The sequence below is a fragment of the Falco punctatus genome (genome assembly GCF_963210335.1).
Source record: "Falco punctatus genome assembly, chromosome: 1".
NCBI lineage: Eukaryota > Metazoa > Chordata > Aves > Falconiformes > Falconidae > Falco > Falco punctatus.
In genome coordinates this window covers 75,753-94,217 of record NC_137580.1, presented here as the reverse complement: position 1 = coordinate 94,217, position 18,465 = coordinate 75,753, and the positions used below count along the sequence as shown (strand labels likewise).

The window sequence follows — 18,465 nt, the reverse complement described above, 5'->3', positions numbered from 1 at the left end:
CCTTTCATTTGGCTACCGGGGTAGTGCAAGAACTACCAACAGAACTCCTTTCTGGCACCTTCCCCGGTGGAGTTGTGCATGGGCTGTGCCTAGTAACATTTTGTCTCTGGCCGAGTACCAAAGTCAGCTGTTCCTCATCTCAGCCCAGAAAGCTGGTAGAACAACTTTTGTTCTGTCTCACAGCTGACTACCAGGGCGGTGGGAGAACTACCAACATTATTCCTTCCTGTAACCTTCCCCGGTCGAGTTGTGCATGGGGTGTGCCTAGGAAAAGTTTGTCTCCGGCCGAGCACCAGTCAGCGGTTTCCCATCTCAGTCCAGAAAGCAGGTAGCCCAATATTTGTGGTGCTTTTCATGTGGCTACCGGGGCAGTGTAAGAACTACCAAGAGAATTCCTTCCTGGCACCTTCCCCGGTGGAGTTGTGCATGGGGTGTGTCTGGAACATTTTGTCACCAGCCGACTCCAGAAGTCAGCGACTCCCCATCTCAGCCCAGAAAGCTGGTAGAACACCTTTTGGGGTGTCTTTCATCTGGCTACCGGGGCAGTGTAAGAACTACCAACACAACTGCTTTCTGGCACCTTCCCCGGTGGAGTTGTGCATGGGGTGTGTCTGGAACATTTTGTCACCAGCTGACTCCAAAAGTCAGCGATTCCCCATCTCAGCCCAGAAAGCAGGTAGAACAACTTTTGGGGTGTCTTTCAGCCGCCTAGCGGAGCAATGTAAAAACTACCAGAGAACTCCTTGCTGGCACCTTCCCCGGTGGAGTTGTGCATTGGGTGTGTTTGGAACATTTTGTTACCGGCCGAGTCCAAAAGGGTCCAAAAAAGTCTCTCTACCAGGGCTTCGGCGAGCTGAGAGAGCTCTCCATCAGCCTTTTCAGATGCCTAATGAAGACTGTGATGAGGAAAAACAAGAGGCAGGTGAAGACAAAAGTGGAAGTGGGCTTGTTCCCTCTCATCTTTCACATGAGCGACCAAATCCACAGCGTGGCCAAGGCACAGATTCCAAAGCTAAGCAGTGATGTAGGGATGAAAACCTGAGATGTTTGGGCCAGGGTACCTCCCAGCTTCTTAAGGGCAGGATGACCCCAGGAAGAAAGGAAAAGGCAGGGAGATGCCAGGTCTCCTTCCCCAGGTCTTGGTGCCACCTCCCAGTTTCTGCTGTTCTGCAGGCCTCCAGGGAAGCCCTCCTCGCTGCAGCAGAGCTCCTCAAGTGGAAAAAGCTCAAAAACCTCTGCAGAGCCATCAGGCATGGAGGATTGCAGAGTGCTTGGTGAGGACAACCCCTGGAGGAGCGCTGCCCCATGGGTCTGCCCTGTGCGCTCTGCAGCTGTGCCTCACCTGCGCTGCTGCAGCCCGCAGCCCACAGCCTGGAGCTGCACCCTTGTTCCCTGTCCTCGAGAAGAGAGCCCCAAGGGCTCTTCTCCACACCCCTCTCCCCGCACCCAGCGGGAGGGAGGGCTCTGGGCAGCGGCGGGTGCTGGCGTAGAGCCCCATCGATGTGCAGCCACCCCCGGCAGCCCCTCAGCCATGGCCACGGTCACACAGAACCTCACTGGGGAGCTCATCCGCATTGTCCAGGGCACCCTCATAGTGACCAGGCAGTACCAAAAGTTTCTGCAAGTAATGATGGCCAAGTGGCAAGAGGCGGTCTGTAGTGGGACACACACCACACACACCACCACCCCACAGCTGTCTCCCTCCCCCCCGCCAGGAAAGAGGAGCAGCAGGAAAGAGGAGCAGCTCTATCCAGGGCTGCTGGAGCCCAGAGGGTTTCCCCAGGGCCTTAGAGTGGAGCTGCTGGGGGCAGATGCGCACATGGAGAAGATGGCAGATGGGGACAAAGACCAAGGGGAGGACACGGTGCCAAGCAGAAGCAGCCCTGCGCAGGTGGGCAGAAGGAGCCCAATGGGGATGAGGAAGAGGAGCCCCATGACTCCAGACAGAATCAGCTCCATGGGCCTGGGCAGCACCATCCACGTGGGGCCGGGCAGGAGCACCCCAGCAGACCCCAGTCCCCGGCACCATATCCCCGTGGGCAGGGCACGTGGGCAGGCGGCCTCAGGACCGTGCTGGGCAGGATTGTGCCTGCAGGAGGGCTGCTCCCGCCTGTGGGGCTGCCCAAAGGCTTGGTGGAGATGCCACTGCCGGCTCCATTGTGTCCGTTTCTGCAAGCCCCCGTGGTGGCAGCGCTGCTCCCACAAGAGCAATGGGTTCCCCTGCCGGTGAGCGGCTGGTGGGGTGCAGGGCTGGGACCCCCCTGGCCTGCCCCCTCATCTGAAATGTTCAATCTTTCCTCTATCCATGGATCTATCTGTGGAGCTCATCCATCCGTCCCGCAGCTGGGGCTGCTTCACCCTCAGTGCCTGAACCCAGTGGGGATGGTCTGGCATTGGGCACTGCTGGCACCCACAGAATGGCGGGTGGGGGTGTCTGGTACCACACTGGTTGTGCTGGCAGGTGGGGACCGGGCTGGGCTGGAGAAAGGGGCCAGCAGGAACCTCATGAGGTCCAACAAGTGCCAGCTTCGGCCCCTGGGAAGGAGCAAGCCCAGGAGGAACAAGCACAGGCGGGGGCCACCTTGCTGGAAAGAAGCTTGGCAGAGAAGGTCCTGGTGGGCCCCTCAACGAGCTGCCTACTGGGCAGGGGATCTGTGCCCCTTGCAAAGGGGGGAACTAGTATGTAGTGAGACCCCACGGTGAATCCATACACCACAAATAGAAAGTCATGTTATCCCCAGGTTGGCATATTCAAATGGCTAATAAATGGGGTATGGCCTTGGTGCCTTAAACATTTTTGTCCAAACTAGATAACAGAGTTGAAACATGGGAATAAGTCCCCCACCCCATCAGAACACTCCGCTCAGGAATTGTTCGTGAATGATTTGTTGTGAACTGTGGAATAGGACCATGGTATACCCCAGACTTGCGAACCCTTATTCCAGGCATGTGTCCTTGTTGGGGTTTTCAGGCACCAGGGTTTAAACTGCATAACACGTTTGCAGAACAGGTTTGCAGGTTTGGAGATCCCACATGTTATGCAAGAACTACCAATCAAGGAAACACATTGCAATATGCAGTTTTGCTTACCCACAAAACAAAATGAAATTTTGTGTGAGAAGGAAAAAAAACATGCCATGACCCATCAACGCACTCCACCGTTCAATATCCAGCCCCTCAGGGTCCTTTCTGAGCATGTTCAGATGGGAAGATGTACTTTGCACTAACTACTTCCTCAAAATTATTTACATATGCATAAGGCACTTGCATATGTCACTTTGTTCCTGGGGGCCTTTCTTGGGGTCTTTAGAGATCGTTGGTGGTCAACAACCTGGTGAACTTCAGCTGAACTTTCCTGGGGCACCTGTACTCTATGTGTGGTTATAGACCTTCATTTATTCTCTGTGCTGTGTGGTCTTGAAGGCAACACACCGTTACCCCACTACCCTCATCTATCGGTATAGCCCAGGTGCCTCAGAAAGCTTGCCACCCCTTACTGAGCTTATTCAATAGGTCGAGTTAATCACTGCTTTAGCTGCAGCCTCTCCGAGTGATTCTTTATAACTTAATCCTGTCAGCGAGGAGAAGCGTCCAGCTCTGCCACTGAAGGCAGCAGCCTCCAGTCACCAGGCTGCTCCCTACAGGAAGCAATCCCGACTGCCTGGATCTCGCTGCTGAGAGGCTGTATTTAAAAATGAAGTGTTTTCCAGCAAGGGAAAGAAGGCTGGAGCACTCATACTCTGGCTGGTGACTCTCCCAGGCAGCTGCATGTTCCCAGTCCCTCAGCAGGACAGGTGTAGCCAGAGCCCTGCCGGAGTCAGCAGTAAAACACGCTAGCCCTATTCCTGCAGGAACTACAGACGCCGGGGCGGCTCCAGGGGGCTCTGCGAGTCGGGGTGCCCAGTGCCTGTGCCCGGGGCACCTGCCGGCGCCTCTTTCCCTCCTTAGCTCTCGGCTCACCCCCAGGGCTGCCCCGGCCAGGCCTGACTCCAGCTGCCACGGGGCCTGGCACAGCGGGGGGCTGGAACCTCCCCACAGAACCCCCGGGCAGCCAGCAGGCAGCAGACACCCCTGTGCCAGCCCAAGGGGCATCCCTCGCCCCACGGCCGGCCACAGGTCCCCTCAGCCGGGCCACAGCCCCAGCACAGGCTGCGCCTGCCCAGCCCAACACGGCTGCCAGGAGGCTGAGGGTGGGCAATGGCAGCTCCCAGCATGCCCCGGGAACAACCTGGCCATGGGGCAACCCTGGGCCTACAGCTCCCAGCATGCCCCGGGAACAACCTGGCCATGGGGCAACCCTGGGCCTACAGCTCCCAGCATGCCCCGGGAACAACCTGGCCATGCGGCGGCCCCGGGCCTACAGCTCCCAGCATGCCCTGGGAACAACCTGGCCATGGGGCGGCACCGGGCCTACAGCTCCCAGCATGCCCCGGGAACAACCTGGCCATGCGGCGGCCCCGGGCCTACAGCTCCCAGCATGCCCTGGGAACAACCTGGCCATGGGGCGGCCCCGGGCCTACAGCTCCCAGCATGCCCCGGGAACAACCTGGCCATGGGGCGGCCCCGGGCCTACAGCTCCCAGCATGCCCCGGGAACAACCTGGCCATGGGGCAACCCTGGGCCTACAGCTCCCAGCATGCCCTGGGGCACACCTTCTCCCAGCAGGCCATGGGACATCCCTGCCCTGCAGTCGGGCCCTGGGGGGACACCAGCCCCCAGCCCGGGCCGTGTAGGCCCCATGGCCCCTTCCCAGGGCTGCCCAAGCACAGGCCCCGGCCCCGGAGCCCCCGTGGGGCAGGGACGAGGGGAAGGGAGGCACCGAGCAGCAGGGAGTGAGTCAAGGCGGAGGGGTGGCCGGAGAGGCACAGGAGGCTGCCAGAGGGGCAGGGGGAGCGGGAGGGGCTGGGCAGGGATGGAGAAAGGACAGGGACTGGTGAGGAGCGGGCAGAGGGATGGAGCGGGACAGAGGGGCAGGGGGTGCCGCAGGGAATGCAGGATCAGCAGCAGGAGAGAGGGCTAGGGAGAGGAGCGGAGGGGTGGGAAGGGGGACAGAGGCACAGACCAGCACAGGCAGGGCGAGGGGACGGGATCCGTGAGCGTCTTGTGACTTTGGCAGTGGGCAGCAAAGCTGCTTCTGTGGGTCTTTCCTTTCCCCCTCTGCCCTTATCCCCTCCCCACCCTTCCCCTCGTTGAGGCTGTGTCTGTGGTGTGCCTGCTCTGGTGAAAGGAGCTCCTGCACCAGCCTGAGGGCAAAAGAAGAGGGGCAAGGAGCGAGCTGTCGCAGTCCTTAGTTTGCAGGTTTAATGTATCGGCCCTGTTCAGAAAACACAGCGTGTCTGTGTGTCAGTGGTGCCAGCAGATTTTTATTCTTTATGGCAATTTCTTTAAATACCGGGCTTCATGCAGAAGGTTCACACGGTGCTGTGCTTGTAGTAAACGGAATTGCTTTTATGCATGCTGCATTCTGGAGGTGGCAAGTGCCAGGTTAGAGATGAAGATGGAAATGAAAGCAAGTGACCCACACGCAGTGGTGATCCTGCCACAAGCGTGCTGTGTATTGACCTGGGAGAACGCTGCAGGGACTCTCAGAAGTCAAGGTTTTCAGTGCTGTTTCTGTGTTTGATACCCAAGGGATGGTTTCCCTCTGCATGCGTTTCTGGGCAGGCATGTGCATGGAACATAGGTGTGTCTCTGTGCCATAAGAGGGACTGATGGCAGTTTTTCATTTCATTCCAACTCAAAAGTAAAGAAAGATTGTACCTGCAAAAGAATTCAAACAGCCGTCTTTGTTTCCCAGAGCGAGCATACAAGCATGGGGGAGCGGTTTACAGGTTCAGAACTTCAGCCAGCTCTGGATGGTAAACCCTCAGGAGAGGAAAGAGAAGCCCCACTTTTTTAACTACAGCTCTGCTTCCCTTAATGTGTCTTCTTGTTAGATTGTGTCGGTGGTCAGATTAAAAGCACATGATTAAACTGTGCTTGTTCATGAAGATATTTGAGGGTAATTTACTGTCTTCAATCCTCTTACGAGTGGGGCACTCTGTTGCCCTGTGGGCAGTACAGTGTCGTGACTGGTAATTTTCCTTTTCTTGCCTAGTGTACGGATGCATTTATGAAGGCAAGTGTTGGGTCTTATTGGCGCCGCACAAGAAACCAACGTGTGAAACCCAGACATTCACTGTTAGAAACAGGAAGAAGCTATGGGCCCTTGCTTCAGATTCTGCAAAAGATGTACCAAGGCTGAGGAAAGTGGCAAAAAGGGAAGAAATGCCGTAGCATAACTTTGGGATGGCAGGTGAGGTTTCCATCAGTGTTCCTCAAACGTAGCAGCCTCATTTGGTTTGCGGATGTGGTGTTGAACTCAAACTGCGAGACTAGTTTCCTTTATTGCAGGTGGTACTGTAGCACACGTACCTTTCATGTCCCAAGTGAAGTTGCCAAGGCTCTAGTAAAACTTCCGCAGAACCACCTCAAATTTTCCGTAGTGCGTGATTTCCTTCAACAGTCAAGTCCGGGTCTGTGGCATACAATAACCCCTACCCCATTTGGGATCTGGATGTGGTTGATTTTTAATTCAGACTTATCTGCTGTTAGAGATGTTCGGGTTTTGGTCCAAATAGGGAAATGCTGATTGTGTGCATTCTTTTGCTTTTTCATAGTGTTGTTCCATGTTTAGTCATTTGTTCCTTACAAAAATAATGTATGGGTGTCTATGAAGCTGGAGGTGTTTACGTTCTTGTGGCTGAATGTAGCAGTGGAGCTATCTTGCTGTATTTAAATCAAGAGCAGCATAATGTAACTTCACTTAAAATCTGGTCTTGGTAGGCAGATCCTACCCTGATAAGCATTTAAAACAAAACAAAACAAAAAAAAATCAAATCTGTGACAAGGTATAGGTGGAGCACCTGAACTGGTGCAAGGCAGCAATTCTCTCGCTGATATCCACACATTGCAGAGCTGTTGCCATCATGACCTTGAAATAGCGAGCCATTAATGTTAACTACTAGCAGCTTGTGAACCTAACAGTCAAGGTAGAAAATAATTTCCCACTGCCACCTTTTTTTAATTTTCTTTTATGTTTTAAAGTTTCTGATTTGATACTTTCTGATGTATTTGAAACCTGTGTCATATCCTACGTAGTTTGTGACAAGTGTGTGGCAGATGGGACTTGTCTGCTTGGAGAGGTAGTGAGATGGAGCGTGGAGAATGGTTTTATGGCACAAGCGTAGAAGTATAAAAAGAGATTAAGAGGCTTGTGTACCTTGCTGCCAGTTCAGTGGCATGAGAATTCCTGTAACGACAAATTCCTTCTGGCTCTGAAGGAATGAACGTGCCAGCCTGCTGAGTTTCCACCCAGACAACACTAGCAACGAATGTCGTTCCCAAATGGTGAGGTGATTGTAAGCTTCATCAGTAGTAGAAGCTGTGGAGAAAGTCACGAATCACCTGCCGTTCTGCAAGTCAAGTGCTTGGCTCTTTTGTCACTAGTGTTGATTTAAGGGTGCATTGCTTATAAATAGCACTTGACCTTTGTAATTCTTCATAGTGCTAAGTTCTGGGTGCCATCAGAGAACCACTGTGCTGTGAAGGCCCTGTAAACATACAGCGATGTTTGTGTTTATGCATTTTGCCTTCCCTTAGATGATGTTATTTTGTCATTTGAAACCTTAGTGGCAGGATTTGGGGCTTTATCCTGATCAGGCATCTAAGGGCCAGCTCTCGGCTGCAGCTGCAGCAGAAGTATTCAGGTGGTTTGAGCACCAAATGAAACTTCCACTTGGCTGCCATTTTGGCTTTTCCCTTCCTCTTAATTTTTATATTTTAATAAAGAGTATTTGGCTTCCTTACAGAAAAAAACCCCAGTGCTATCCTTGTCCTGTTATGATAAGGCCCTAATCTGGAGGGCAGAAAGCTGAGACCACCAGGAAGATGTTGAGAGGAAGGGGAAGAATGTTAGAGCCATGAGCTGGGTGTTCTTCAGCTGGCCAGATCTGAGGAGATGGAAAAGGTGCCTCCCAGGTAGCTAAAGGGAAGCACAGGAGAGCAGCTGGGAGCCAGAGGTGTGGTGTGGGCATACGGAAGTGCTACGCTGTGGTGTGTTAGGCAAATATTATTTTCAGAAACTTCCACATTTGTTGTCATTTCCCAGGCTCCTGAGGTGCAGGAATGCTGGAGGCAAGAAGCTGCCAGCATCAACTACGTGGAAAACGAACACTTCTATCTCCATTTCACTTTCCTCACTTCTGTGTAGCGGTGGCAGGGCAGTACAGACCCTGACCCGGACCCTGACCCTGACCCTGTGAGTACGCAGGCAGCTTGTGTGGCCAGTGCCGGTGTGGTTCTGGCACAGAGGATCAAGCGCTTCATGCTTCAGAGATGTCAGGCTGACACTCTTCAGCACTCAATGAAGCTCTAAATTACAGCTAAAGGAAGACAGAAGTTTTGCTTCAGAGCTTGATAATGTCGTTCTGATCCATCCTTTTGCTTGTTCAGTGGCTACAGAAGGGAACCACTGCCTTGGTAGGAGCATACATTGAGTTCTTCATGTGTGATATTAGAGGATCAGTGTGTCTGTTTATGCATGAGACCATTACAGTAGGTGATTTGAAGATGTTCACGTGTGGTACATAAAACCTTTGCCAGTAAAACAGTAAATCCACGCAGTGGGGTCTAAAGCACACAGATCCAGTGCGATCCTCCAAAGAGCTTTGAAAGTGTCTCCCCAAGGGTACAGACCTGGCTGTCGGTGATTCTGTTGAACTGCCTTTTATAGCAGGTTGCTTGGAGAAGTTGCTATGTCAGAAGTCGTCTTCTGGGGGCCAAATGCTGCAAATGGTAGGATGTTTAAGGAAGCAAATGAGTAACCTTCAGACTTGATTTTACTCTTTTAACAGATTGTACACAAATGGGAGGCCTGAGCAGGCTGCCTTTAGCAGGGGAACGTGACCTGACTGCACAGGAGGCAAGGAACTCTCTTCTCTCACTGACCATGAGCCCTCAGTTTCAAGGCAGATGTGAAGAGGAATATTTGACCCGTGGGAAATGCAGCTTCATATACGTAACCCAGGTGGGACTGCCATGTGAGCCCTGTGATAGGAGCCGTGTATCCCAACCGTGAACGTAGAGGTTGGGCCCAGTTTTTAGCTTGGTTCAATATGAACTCTGCTGACTGATTCTGTGATCAAGAGCAGGCAAGTCTGCCCCCTGAGAGGATGTTGTCGTGGGTGGAAGGGTTGAAGTGCAGTGACTGCGTCAACAAACAGGTGGTTTGAAAAGTCTTTTGGGCAAGGATCTGGTACGCTGGTGTAATGTCTTTTCCCTTTACAAAGGTGTCCAGTAAACACAAGTGTTCCTGCATGTGTCCAGTAGCGCAGAGACCTCTGTACTTTCTTTGGACTGATTGTTGTGTAAGATCTGGGGGTTTGGGGACAGTTCTGAAAATTGTTCAAAAGGTGTCTTGAATGTTGGGTGAAATGGGTCATCACTTCCATAAACCTCTAGCCTGTAAAGAAGAGCCATGGATGTAAGGAGATTTTCTTTTTTTCTCTTTTTATTGTTACTGGGAGGAAAAGCGGTGATTAACTATTGACCTGTGATACCCCCAGGTGCAGACTGTGCAGTGCATTTGAGGTGGATCACTCCTGTACTGCCAGGACTGAGCCCAGACTCCTCGATGCTTTGCACACTGGCACTGGAAGTCCTTGTGCAGCTGTGGGTACTGGCTTTCTGTGCTGCAGTGTGAAAAACACAAAACACTGGGGTTAAGGTTTGCAGAGAAGTGGGAAAAAGTTGATTATTTTGTGCTAGGAAGAGAATGTCCTGTAGTTTTCAAACTTTGCACCTCTCCACTTGGAATTTAAAAGCTGCTTCTAACTCTGCTGCTATGTTTCAGTGGGCGGGAAGGTGTCTTGTAGTTAGAGATGATCCGTTCCCTTAAGAAGGATCTTTGCCTTCTGAGTTGAGCTTTCTTGGCTTTACATAAAAGTGCCTCAAGCTGTACAATTTCAGATGGCAGTGAAGGAGTTACATCTACGTGGGGATTTAGAGACTAATCCAAAAGTATGTTGCCCTATCGTTTTAGTATATGAACTTTCTAAACAGGATTTGCTGGGTTTTGAGCAGCAGACCCATTTTGCATGTGCCTACATAAACCCCATTTTCTCAGACAGACACATGCATTACGGTTTGTGATGCAATATTTACTTGATTCGTAAGCCGTACTGTGCTGTGCTCTTCTGGGATTGTTGTAGTCCTTTGAAACACAGCCCTGTGCATCAAGGGGGCAAACTGTGTCACCTGCTTTCCCCCACAACAGAGAGCAATGTAACTGTCATAAATACAGGCTGAGCAAAACTAGTTGAGAGATTTGTGGGCTGCTGTTCAAATCATGGTGGGCCAGGAATCAGCCCATGCTTACTAATAAGTTTAATTGTCCTACACCACCTGAGGGGCAGGACAGTGTCAGGGCATTTTGCCAGGGAATAAAACTGGACATATCTGCTTCTCTCCGAGGGTCCCCTATGTAAAAAACATCCTTCAGCACAATCTGGGTGCTTGGTGTTCTCAAAAGGACCCAAAGGGATGAAGTTCACTCCTGCTGCCTGCGTGACAGCAGGAATTATGTCTGCAGCTGTGCTTCTGCGCACTTTGAAACTGCCTCCGTTTCTTTGCTTAGCCAACCAGAGAAAAAAGCCAAAAAACCCTAAGCTGAGTTGGCAACAGTGTCTTGCTGTCCTCTCTGAAGGAAGTAATTTACCATCATCTCGCAGTTTGTCAAACGTGCACCAAGTGTGAAGAAGAACATGACGTGCACTGTCCTAAGCTCTCAGCAGGTCAGGTTTTGCTGTCCTCTGGAAACTGTCTAGCTCTTCAGTTTTTTTCCACAAAGGACACATTGTTTGGAGTAGTTATGAGGTGGCCCCCCAGATGCCCCAGCTTTGTTTCTAAGTGCTATTGAAGTATTTTGCCTCCTGAAGAGACTGTGTTCCTCATGAGGAACGGTTACTTTGAAATAAAGTGACCCCCTTTCCGCCTAAAGGGATGGAGCTTGAGACTGTGGAGGTGGAGGTGCCTGGTGAGGGAGGCAGTCAGGCAGGGCCAGTCTGGGGTGCGCAGCTGCGCAGGGCAGTGACGGCACCCGTGTGCCTGGCGAACGCTTCTCTCGCAGTGTCGCAGGGAGAAGGTGTGAGGGTGCTGGGAGAGAGCCGGCGCCCCTGGGAATGACAGCAGCTAAAGGTGAGGGCTGGCTGCGTGGGCAGCAAAGGGTGAGCCAGCCACTCCCTTTGCAAATGCAGTGGAGAGGGAGGGAGCCCCTCCATCAGCACAGCAACGTCTGCTGGGGCAGGGCCAGAGGCACCGGCGCCCAGGGCAGGGCTGGCAGGGGGTCTGAGAGAGCCACTCCGCCACCGCCTTGCTTACTGACCCTGTGGGGAAATCGCTTCGGGGGCAGCGATTAAAAAGTGCGTGCAAAGTTTTTAGGTCCAATTGGAACACTGAGAAGGGGTTCGGGGCCTTTCTCAGAGCGCCGCACGTTGCATGGTCATGTGTCATACACAGGTTTGGTGACTGGTTTCTCGCTTCTAATGCAAACGCGTACGCATCCGCAGTAGCACTGCTGAAGTGTTTTACGGACTACGCATGCTCCCCAAGTGGGATTTTGGCCTCTTTGGGGCAGAACTATTTCAGTTAGAGGTCCCCATCTCCCACTGCCACCATTATCTTTGTCCTATTTTAAACTCATTTCCTGTTGATGTCAGTGGATCCCAAGACCCGATCAGCTTGTGTTCTCTTGCAGCCAGAACTTTCCCCATTGGAAGTCTTCTTCCTGCGCAACTTAGATAACGGTGCTCTTTTCACTACCTGCTCTTTGTTCCTCACCCCTGCCAAGGCTGCCTCCCTTGATGAGAAGTCCCTTCATTTGTAAATACTTTAGAGAGTGGGTCAGCTCGGTGGAGGTGTCACCTCGACAGAGGGGAAGGTGGAGCCAGAGGGGAAGGTGGAGCGTCAGGTCTCTGCAGGTGGCAGGGGCTGCATTAACCCTCATCTCCCGCTGCGCGAATGACCACAGGCAGAGGCACTGTGCAAGGAACGTCAAACCTTTAATGAATTAAGACAGACAGATCTGGTAGAGGGCCGGGGCTGCAGTGGGCAGGTGCAGGTCACACGTCAGAGGGATCTGTGCTCCACACCTTCTCTATCAATATATCAACGGCGACTGGGGCAGCGTGGAGCACCTTGTCTCCTGGTGTTCCTCAGGGTTCTGGCTCGCTTGGTGGGCACATAGTCGCTATTGGATGGCCTCTGCTTGCTGCTGCCCCCCTGCTCCCCACTACAGCCCACTGCCGTGGCATCCCTGTGTGGCTTCCCCTCCCAGAGGGTTTTGGAGCTTTTTGCCACTGGGCACACCACCATCTTCTTCCTCTTCTTGGGTGGCATGCTGCCCCATGGGGACATCTCTGGCATCCCGAGGGTGTCAGCCGATGTGGGACGCTTGGCCTGTTTGCCAGCAGCCTTGCCTGATCTGGGCACCACCCGGCAGGAGGAGATGCCCGGTGGTGGTGGCAACTGCGTCAGAATGACCCGGGGCTGCCTCTGCAGCACCTCCTCCACCAGCTGGGCCATGCGGGGCGGATGATGCTGGGGTGCAGTCGGGGGGCTGGCCAGGGGACTATTCAGCAGGATCTGCTGAGGACTCTCTGGGAGACCCTTGTGGGGACCCTCTGGGCATCCCTTCAAGGGGCTCTCCTCTGAAGTGTCCATAGGACCCTCCTGAGAGGGCTCCATGGGGCTCTCTGGCAGCCGGGTGGGGAAGACCGCTGCCAGCCCACCCTGCTTGCCTTTGGTGTCCAGCAAGGGGGATGTTGCCACCCTCTGCCAGGAGGGGTTGGTGTCCTCCTGCATTGCGGCCACCACTTGGTCCTTGGGACAGTTGCCCTCCATCATGCACTCCAAGATGTCAGGGATCCTGTTGAGGGTGGTGGTCAAGACAGGGACATCAGGGACACCACGGTCGGTGTCCTCGCTGTCCCCCAGCCCTGCCGCTCACGATTGCTCCTTGGAGCAGCCACCCTTTGCCACTTACTCTGAGAACTCCGGGAACTCGTTGAGGAGGGTGGTCAAGCAGGAGCCGCTGAGAACTTCAGGGAGCTCCAGGATGCTGTCGAGCCAGGCGAGCGGGTCACTGCTGTCCATGGCGGACGAATGCTCATCCTGAAACTGCAGGTTGTCCTCTGCCAGCTCAGGAAAGGCCTCGTTGAAGGCATCTGGCCCCAGCTCGGGCAGGTCCAGGAGATTCTCTGGGCTTGGCGGGGTGGTCACCACTTCTGAAAAAGCAAACGAAGCCAAGCCACCCCCAGGGTGATGCAAGCCTTCCTTGGTGCAGGTCACCCCCTATGGGCTCTGCCACCCTGCAGACCTCACCTTGGTGCTTGGTCCTGCTTCTGCCAGAGAGCATATCCAGGGCGGGCTGGCAGGGGGTGGCAGCAGGGACGCCATCCTCACTGGCCACCACGTCGTTGTTAAAGGCCTCCAACAGCTTCTGGGTGCTGCCAGGATGGGTGCAGAGCACAGGGGGGACCTGTACGCGATGCTGAGCCGCAGGGTGTTGGGGTGGCAGGGGCCCAGCATGGGCAGGGACGTTCAGCACAGTGCAGCCCCTAGGGTAGAGGGGCTGCCCCTGGCCCACGTCCCATGGGCCCAGCCCCACTGGCTGGTGGGGCACAAGTGTCCCCATCACCACTTGCTGTCCCCAGCCATAGGCAGGGGGACAAGGAGCAGGCAGAGGGGGCAGCTGCACACCGCTGGGGAGCTGCAGCACGTGTGGCAGCTGCACGACCTGCCCCGAGTCCTCCAGGGGCCCCTGCACCCCCTGCCAGGTTGCCAGGGCGGGCTGGTGGGTGACAATGTGGAGCTGGGAAGGCCGAACGGTGATCAGCAGCCCCGGGACAGAGGGCAGCACACCAGCAGTGACCGGTGGCGGCATGGTCAGGGTGGTGAAGCTTGTGCCGGGCACCTCTGGTCCTGTCGGCAGCTGGAGGGGGAACCTCTCTGTGGGCAGAAACGAAGGGGGGTGATGGGGTGAGATGCTGGCCGGCACAGCTGGTTGGGGGTTACCCGGAGGGCAGGAGCACCACGAGGAACGTGCTGCTCTGTGCCGCGGCAGTTGGCCAGTGTGGCGTTTGTTGGGGCACACAGTGTTCTGGGGTTCCGTCTCCATGGCGATCATTATGCCAGCACCTGGGTCAGCCAGCATTGTGACGGTTTGACTTTTAATGACAGAACAACTTCCCATCTCAATGGTTTCCCATCCTGCTGATGCTTTCCTGCCCTCAGTGCTGATTTCCCACCCCCACCATAGTTTCCCATCACAACTGTTTTTTGGTTTGGGAGTTGAGTTTCATGTCAAAGGGGAGTTTTCACCTAAATTTCTGTTGATGTCAGTGGATCCCAAGACCTGGTCAGCTTGTATTCTCTTGCAGCCAGAACTGTCCTCATTTGAAGGCTTCTTTCTGCCTTCTTTCAGCCAGGGCAGGGCTGGGAGGGAGTTTGAGAGAGCCACTCCTCCACTGCCTTGCTTAGGGACCCTGTGGGGAAATTGCTTTGGGGTGGGGGCAATTCGAGAAAAGTGGGACCTCAGAGAAGCATAGTATTACAGGAAGCTTTTTAGGGTAAGAGACAGCTGTCGCTTTCAGGATGGCCGGCATTCACCATCCTAAGTGTGTGTTGCCACGGCTCCCTAAGCAGCGCAGCCTGCAACCTCAGCACGTGCTGACAGGAGTAACGGGGGCTGGAGCGGAGTGGAGAGCCCGCGGCCAGGCTCTGTTATGCTCCTGCAGGAAGGGGAACTTGACGGTACCACAGAGCTGATGAGATGTCCGCTGCCATGATTTTCCCTTTTATAACAAATTCTACCAGGGACGAGCAATGACGGAAAAGGCAGGACTATGGTTACGCCAGTACTTCACAGTCCCTTGAACTTGTTGTAGTTCCAGCGTACTGGATGGATTGTGCCCGGATTCTTTCTTTTCCAGTGTGTCTGGTGGAAGAGAGGCAGCTCCTGCAACCCACCAGACTCCTTGGAATTTAACTTCTCGTGCTGGCCCTTGGCACTTTGACTCTGGGACTTCCAGTCCCAACTTGGTTAGTGTTGCCCAAATGTTTTTCATTGCATCTGTAATGCTTTCTGGCCCTTCTGCCCCGCTGAGGATGCCATCGATGTATCGATACACTGTGAGGCCAGGTGGAATGGTGACCTGTGCTAAGGCTGTGGCCGGAGCATTGTGAGCGATAGTGGGGCAGTGTTTGTATCCTTGCGGAAAACTGTTTGAAAACATACTGAGTCCCACTCCAGGCAAAGGCAAGCCGGGCTTTTTCTTGTGCGTGGAGCAGAATCACGAGGAATGCATCTCTAACATGTAAAGCATCTAAAGCTAACCTAACATCTATGCTAACCCTAACGTCCCACAAAAATCACTGGGTAGCTAGGTTACGGACAATGAAAGGAGAGGAAACAGCACTGGGAGAATGAAAATATCCCACTAAGTCAATTTTTTTGTCTACCTATACAGCAGAAGTGTTCTTTCATGTTAAAGTCAGAGTATGTTCTGATTTGCACTGCCCCACTAAATGGTTTTATGCTGTAAAGGTTTACTAAGAAGTAATTGTTAGTGTTCTTCCTGGTTATGCACCCACATCTTATAATGAAAAAATTAGATGATAACGTCTTTGCTGTGCTACACTGTTCTATAACTGAGAGTTAGGTGTTTTATTTTAAGCATTCTCAAAAAAATACGGATAGTTACAGCTTTTACTAACAGCACTGCGGCAAATGTGAATTCACAGGTGGGCTTTTAAGCCTCACCTCAGCATGTTTGGTGTAGGAACAAACTTTACAAGTACTCTAGTATTTTTGCCAATGCTTTCCTGCACAAATTGTATTAAAAGCATAGATTCTTCTGGTCTTCCGTGCAGAAAGTATGGTGAGAATAAATCTGATATTAAAATGACTTCTTCAGATGTCAGAGGCTTATTTAGAAATGTCCACTACCTGTATTTTTTCTTATTTACTTGCAGCGGGTCGTAACAACCTGCAGAGAAGATATGCAAAGTATGTCATCCCTATTATTTCCATTCCTGGGTTATGATAGAATTTGGCACAGAATTTTAGATCAGTTGCAAAAAGTAGTGCTGGGCCACGCATATTCAGATTGATCCATGATCCCAGGTAGCTGTATGGGATTTGGTAATTTTCTTTAATAAGTAAAGGAAAACTGCATGTATTATAGAAATGAGAATTTAGTGAGACAAAGGGCAGGTCCAGTTCCTTTTCGACTACTACACAGAGATATTCTAACACATCAAATGAAAAGAATTTCTAAAGAAGTAGACCTTTCTGAGCTGGAGAAGAGGTAGATGAAATAGAAAAGATAGAACTAAAATCTGCAGCAAAATATTGCCTCTAAAGGAAGATGTGTTGGGGTTTTTTTCTTTCACGGAAACAAACGAACAATTACTCTGCGATTCTCCAGACTGGAAATTTGCAAAAAGCTGTGTAGTGTGGTTTTCAGTAGTATAAAAAGCAAAAGCTCTTCAGGGTTTCAAGTACATCTTTGCAACAGCTGTGAAAAAAATGCAAGCATGCAGATTGTTCCATTGTATGAAAACACCTTCATTTACTACTTATTTGTCATATAGGGAATAAACTAGCAGTGACGACCGTTGGAAAGTTTTAGATGAATAAAAAAATCCTCCAAACCAGGAAAAAAACTGTGCTATCAGGTAGCTGCAGCTTTGCTGTGTGAGCTTAATATTCACACAGAGACTTTTTCTAAATGCGTCACTTAAGGCAGGGATGGCTTCTAATTCTAAAAAGCCATTTGCCTAGAGCAGTCGCTTATGTGCCACATACAGGATTTTTATGCTAACACTATTAAATTTCCCTAGAAAATTTTCCACCTCCTTCAAGTAAATACAACCGACGTCCCTAACTGTCTCAGTTTCCTATTCCACCACAGGTTGCTGTATTTCAAAGACGAAGTTACCCAACGGCTGGTTACTAACCGAGGGCTCAAACCAATTTTTGCAGCAGTCAGGTAGAGAGTGGCCATTTAGTCTGGACCCACTGAAGTGCCAATGTAAATACAAACAAAATAAGGTCTATCAAACTTTAGATTCTCTAGCAAAACAACGGAAAGGATATGAAGAACTAGGTCTTGTCTACTGTCTGTTTCCCATATGTGTGGTGATCGGCTCCCTGGAAAACAAGAGGCTGGACTGGTCCTGGCTGTGCCCATGAGCTTGCCAGCTGAGTGCTAGGTGGTAGCAAGGAGAGCACCAGAGAAAAGCACAGACCCATTGACCCAGCACCACCGTTCTCATGTTCTTCATGCACGTGAGGCCTGTTAGCCATTGTACTTGTATTTATTCTAACACGGGACATCAGTCAACAGTCACAACACCAGTGGATTACCAGCACTTCCGTCATATGCTTCACATATAGTGTTAAAGGAGAAATTTACACAGACGTGGGTACCACTGGGTTTGCTTTAATCGCCCCTCAGAGCTGGGCCACCGCCCCAGCGAGTGGCAGAGAGCAAAGGGATACAGCACGGCGTATATACACTTATCAAATCATTAGTCAATGCCCGAGGCTTTTAGAAGTTTCCTTTGGCCTTGTCCGTTCTGCAAATCCATCACCTGACCCTGTCCCTGTTGATTCATCTATTTGCTTCCAGTCTCTGCCTCGGTTCCAAGCTCCTCCTCGGATCGTGATCTTCTTTCTGCCTGCTTTAACTCACACACTCCTTCAAGCACACTTAGTCTTTGAGCAATTCCTATTCACATATACTGATTTTTTTTTTCTTGAAACACCTGCGTTTCTGCGAGCACCTGTGTGCACAAGTTGATCATCTGTTGTTTCTCTGTTCTCCCAGTGATTAACTGGACTGGGTGTTAAACCAGCCTTGGATTAGGGCTATACTGGGGACGAGGCCTCGTTCTGCCACTTAGCTGCTTTAGCACTTTAAATTTCTGAATTCAAAACACATTTTCTTTAACAAGCAATACCAGAACAACGGAGAACAATTAACAATGGTTTGGTCACTGCTGTGACGAAATAATGACAATTATTATTTCTGATGTAGGTTGCTGTATGTCATATTTATGAAACTAGGATTTGCCCGAAGAAAAATGTTCTATTTCACACCCACAGATGAGCTCCCTGAGATGAGCATCCACGTTTTAACAAGCCTTTACATCAAAGGCTGTAAACGAGTGTCAGTCTGCACAACCAGCTGGGAATCTTGTGTTGTTCCAGGCACATATTTTTGTCCCATTCAATACCTTGTCTGTGTGATTTGCCTTTTGTCTGTCCTGTGCTTTCCTGCTAAAGATTTATAGGCTTCAGACTTCTGATACTGCTCCAGCTCCCGCATCTAATGCGCCTTATCTCTATCCGCTCCATCAAGG

General features: G+C 51.8%; 1 protein-coding gene across 2 annotated transcripts; it reads right to left on the bottom strand.

The window, feature by feature from the left end:
• Nucleotides 1–12,075: 12,075 nt before the first annotated feature.
• On the bottom strand, nucleotides 12,076–15,754 carry LOC308066409 (uncharacterized protein). Of its 2 annotated transcripts, none has more exons than XM_080393668.1 (2): nucleotides 13,082–15,754; nucleotides 12,076–12,964 (listed from the first exon to the last, which is right to left on the bottom strand). In XM_080393668.1, the coding sequence occupies exons 1-2, from the start codon at nucleotides 13,189–13,191 to the stop codon at nucleotides 12,205–12,207; spliced, it is 870 nt and encodes a 289-aa protein (XP_080249794.1). In that variant the 5' UTR covers nucleotides 13,192–15,754; the 3' UTR covers nucleotides 12,076–12,204. The 2 variants fall into 2 exon arrangements, 1 of the variants encoding a protein (XP_080249794.1); XR_013929146.1 differs by having other exon boundaries at nucleotides 12,565–12,964.
• Between the last annotated feature and the right edge of the window lie 2,711 nt (nucleotides 15,755–18,465).

Excerpts from the sequence above, each read along its gene's own strand:
- LOC308066409 (XM_080393668.1), bottom strand. The coding sequence starts at position 13,191 with ATGGACAGCAGTGACCCGCTCGCCTGGCTCGACAGCATCCTGGAGCTC. Across the intron at positions 12,965-13,081 it reads GAGTTCCCGGAGTTCTCAGA|GATCCCTGACATCTTGGAGT; the intron begins GTAAGTGGCAAA and ends CACCCTCAACAG.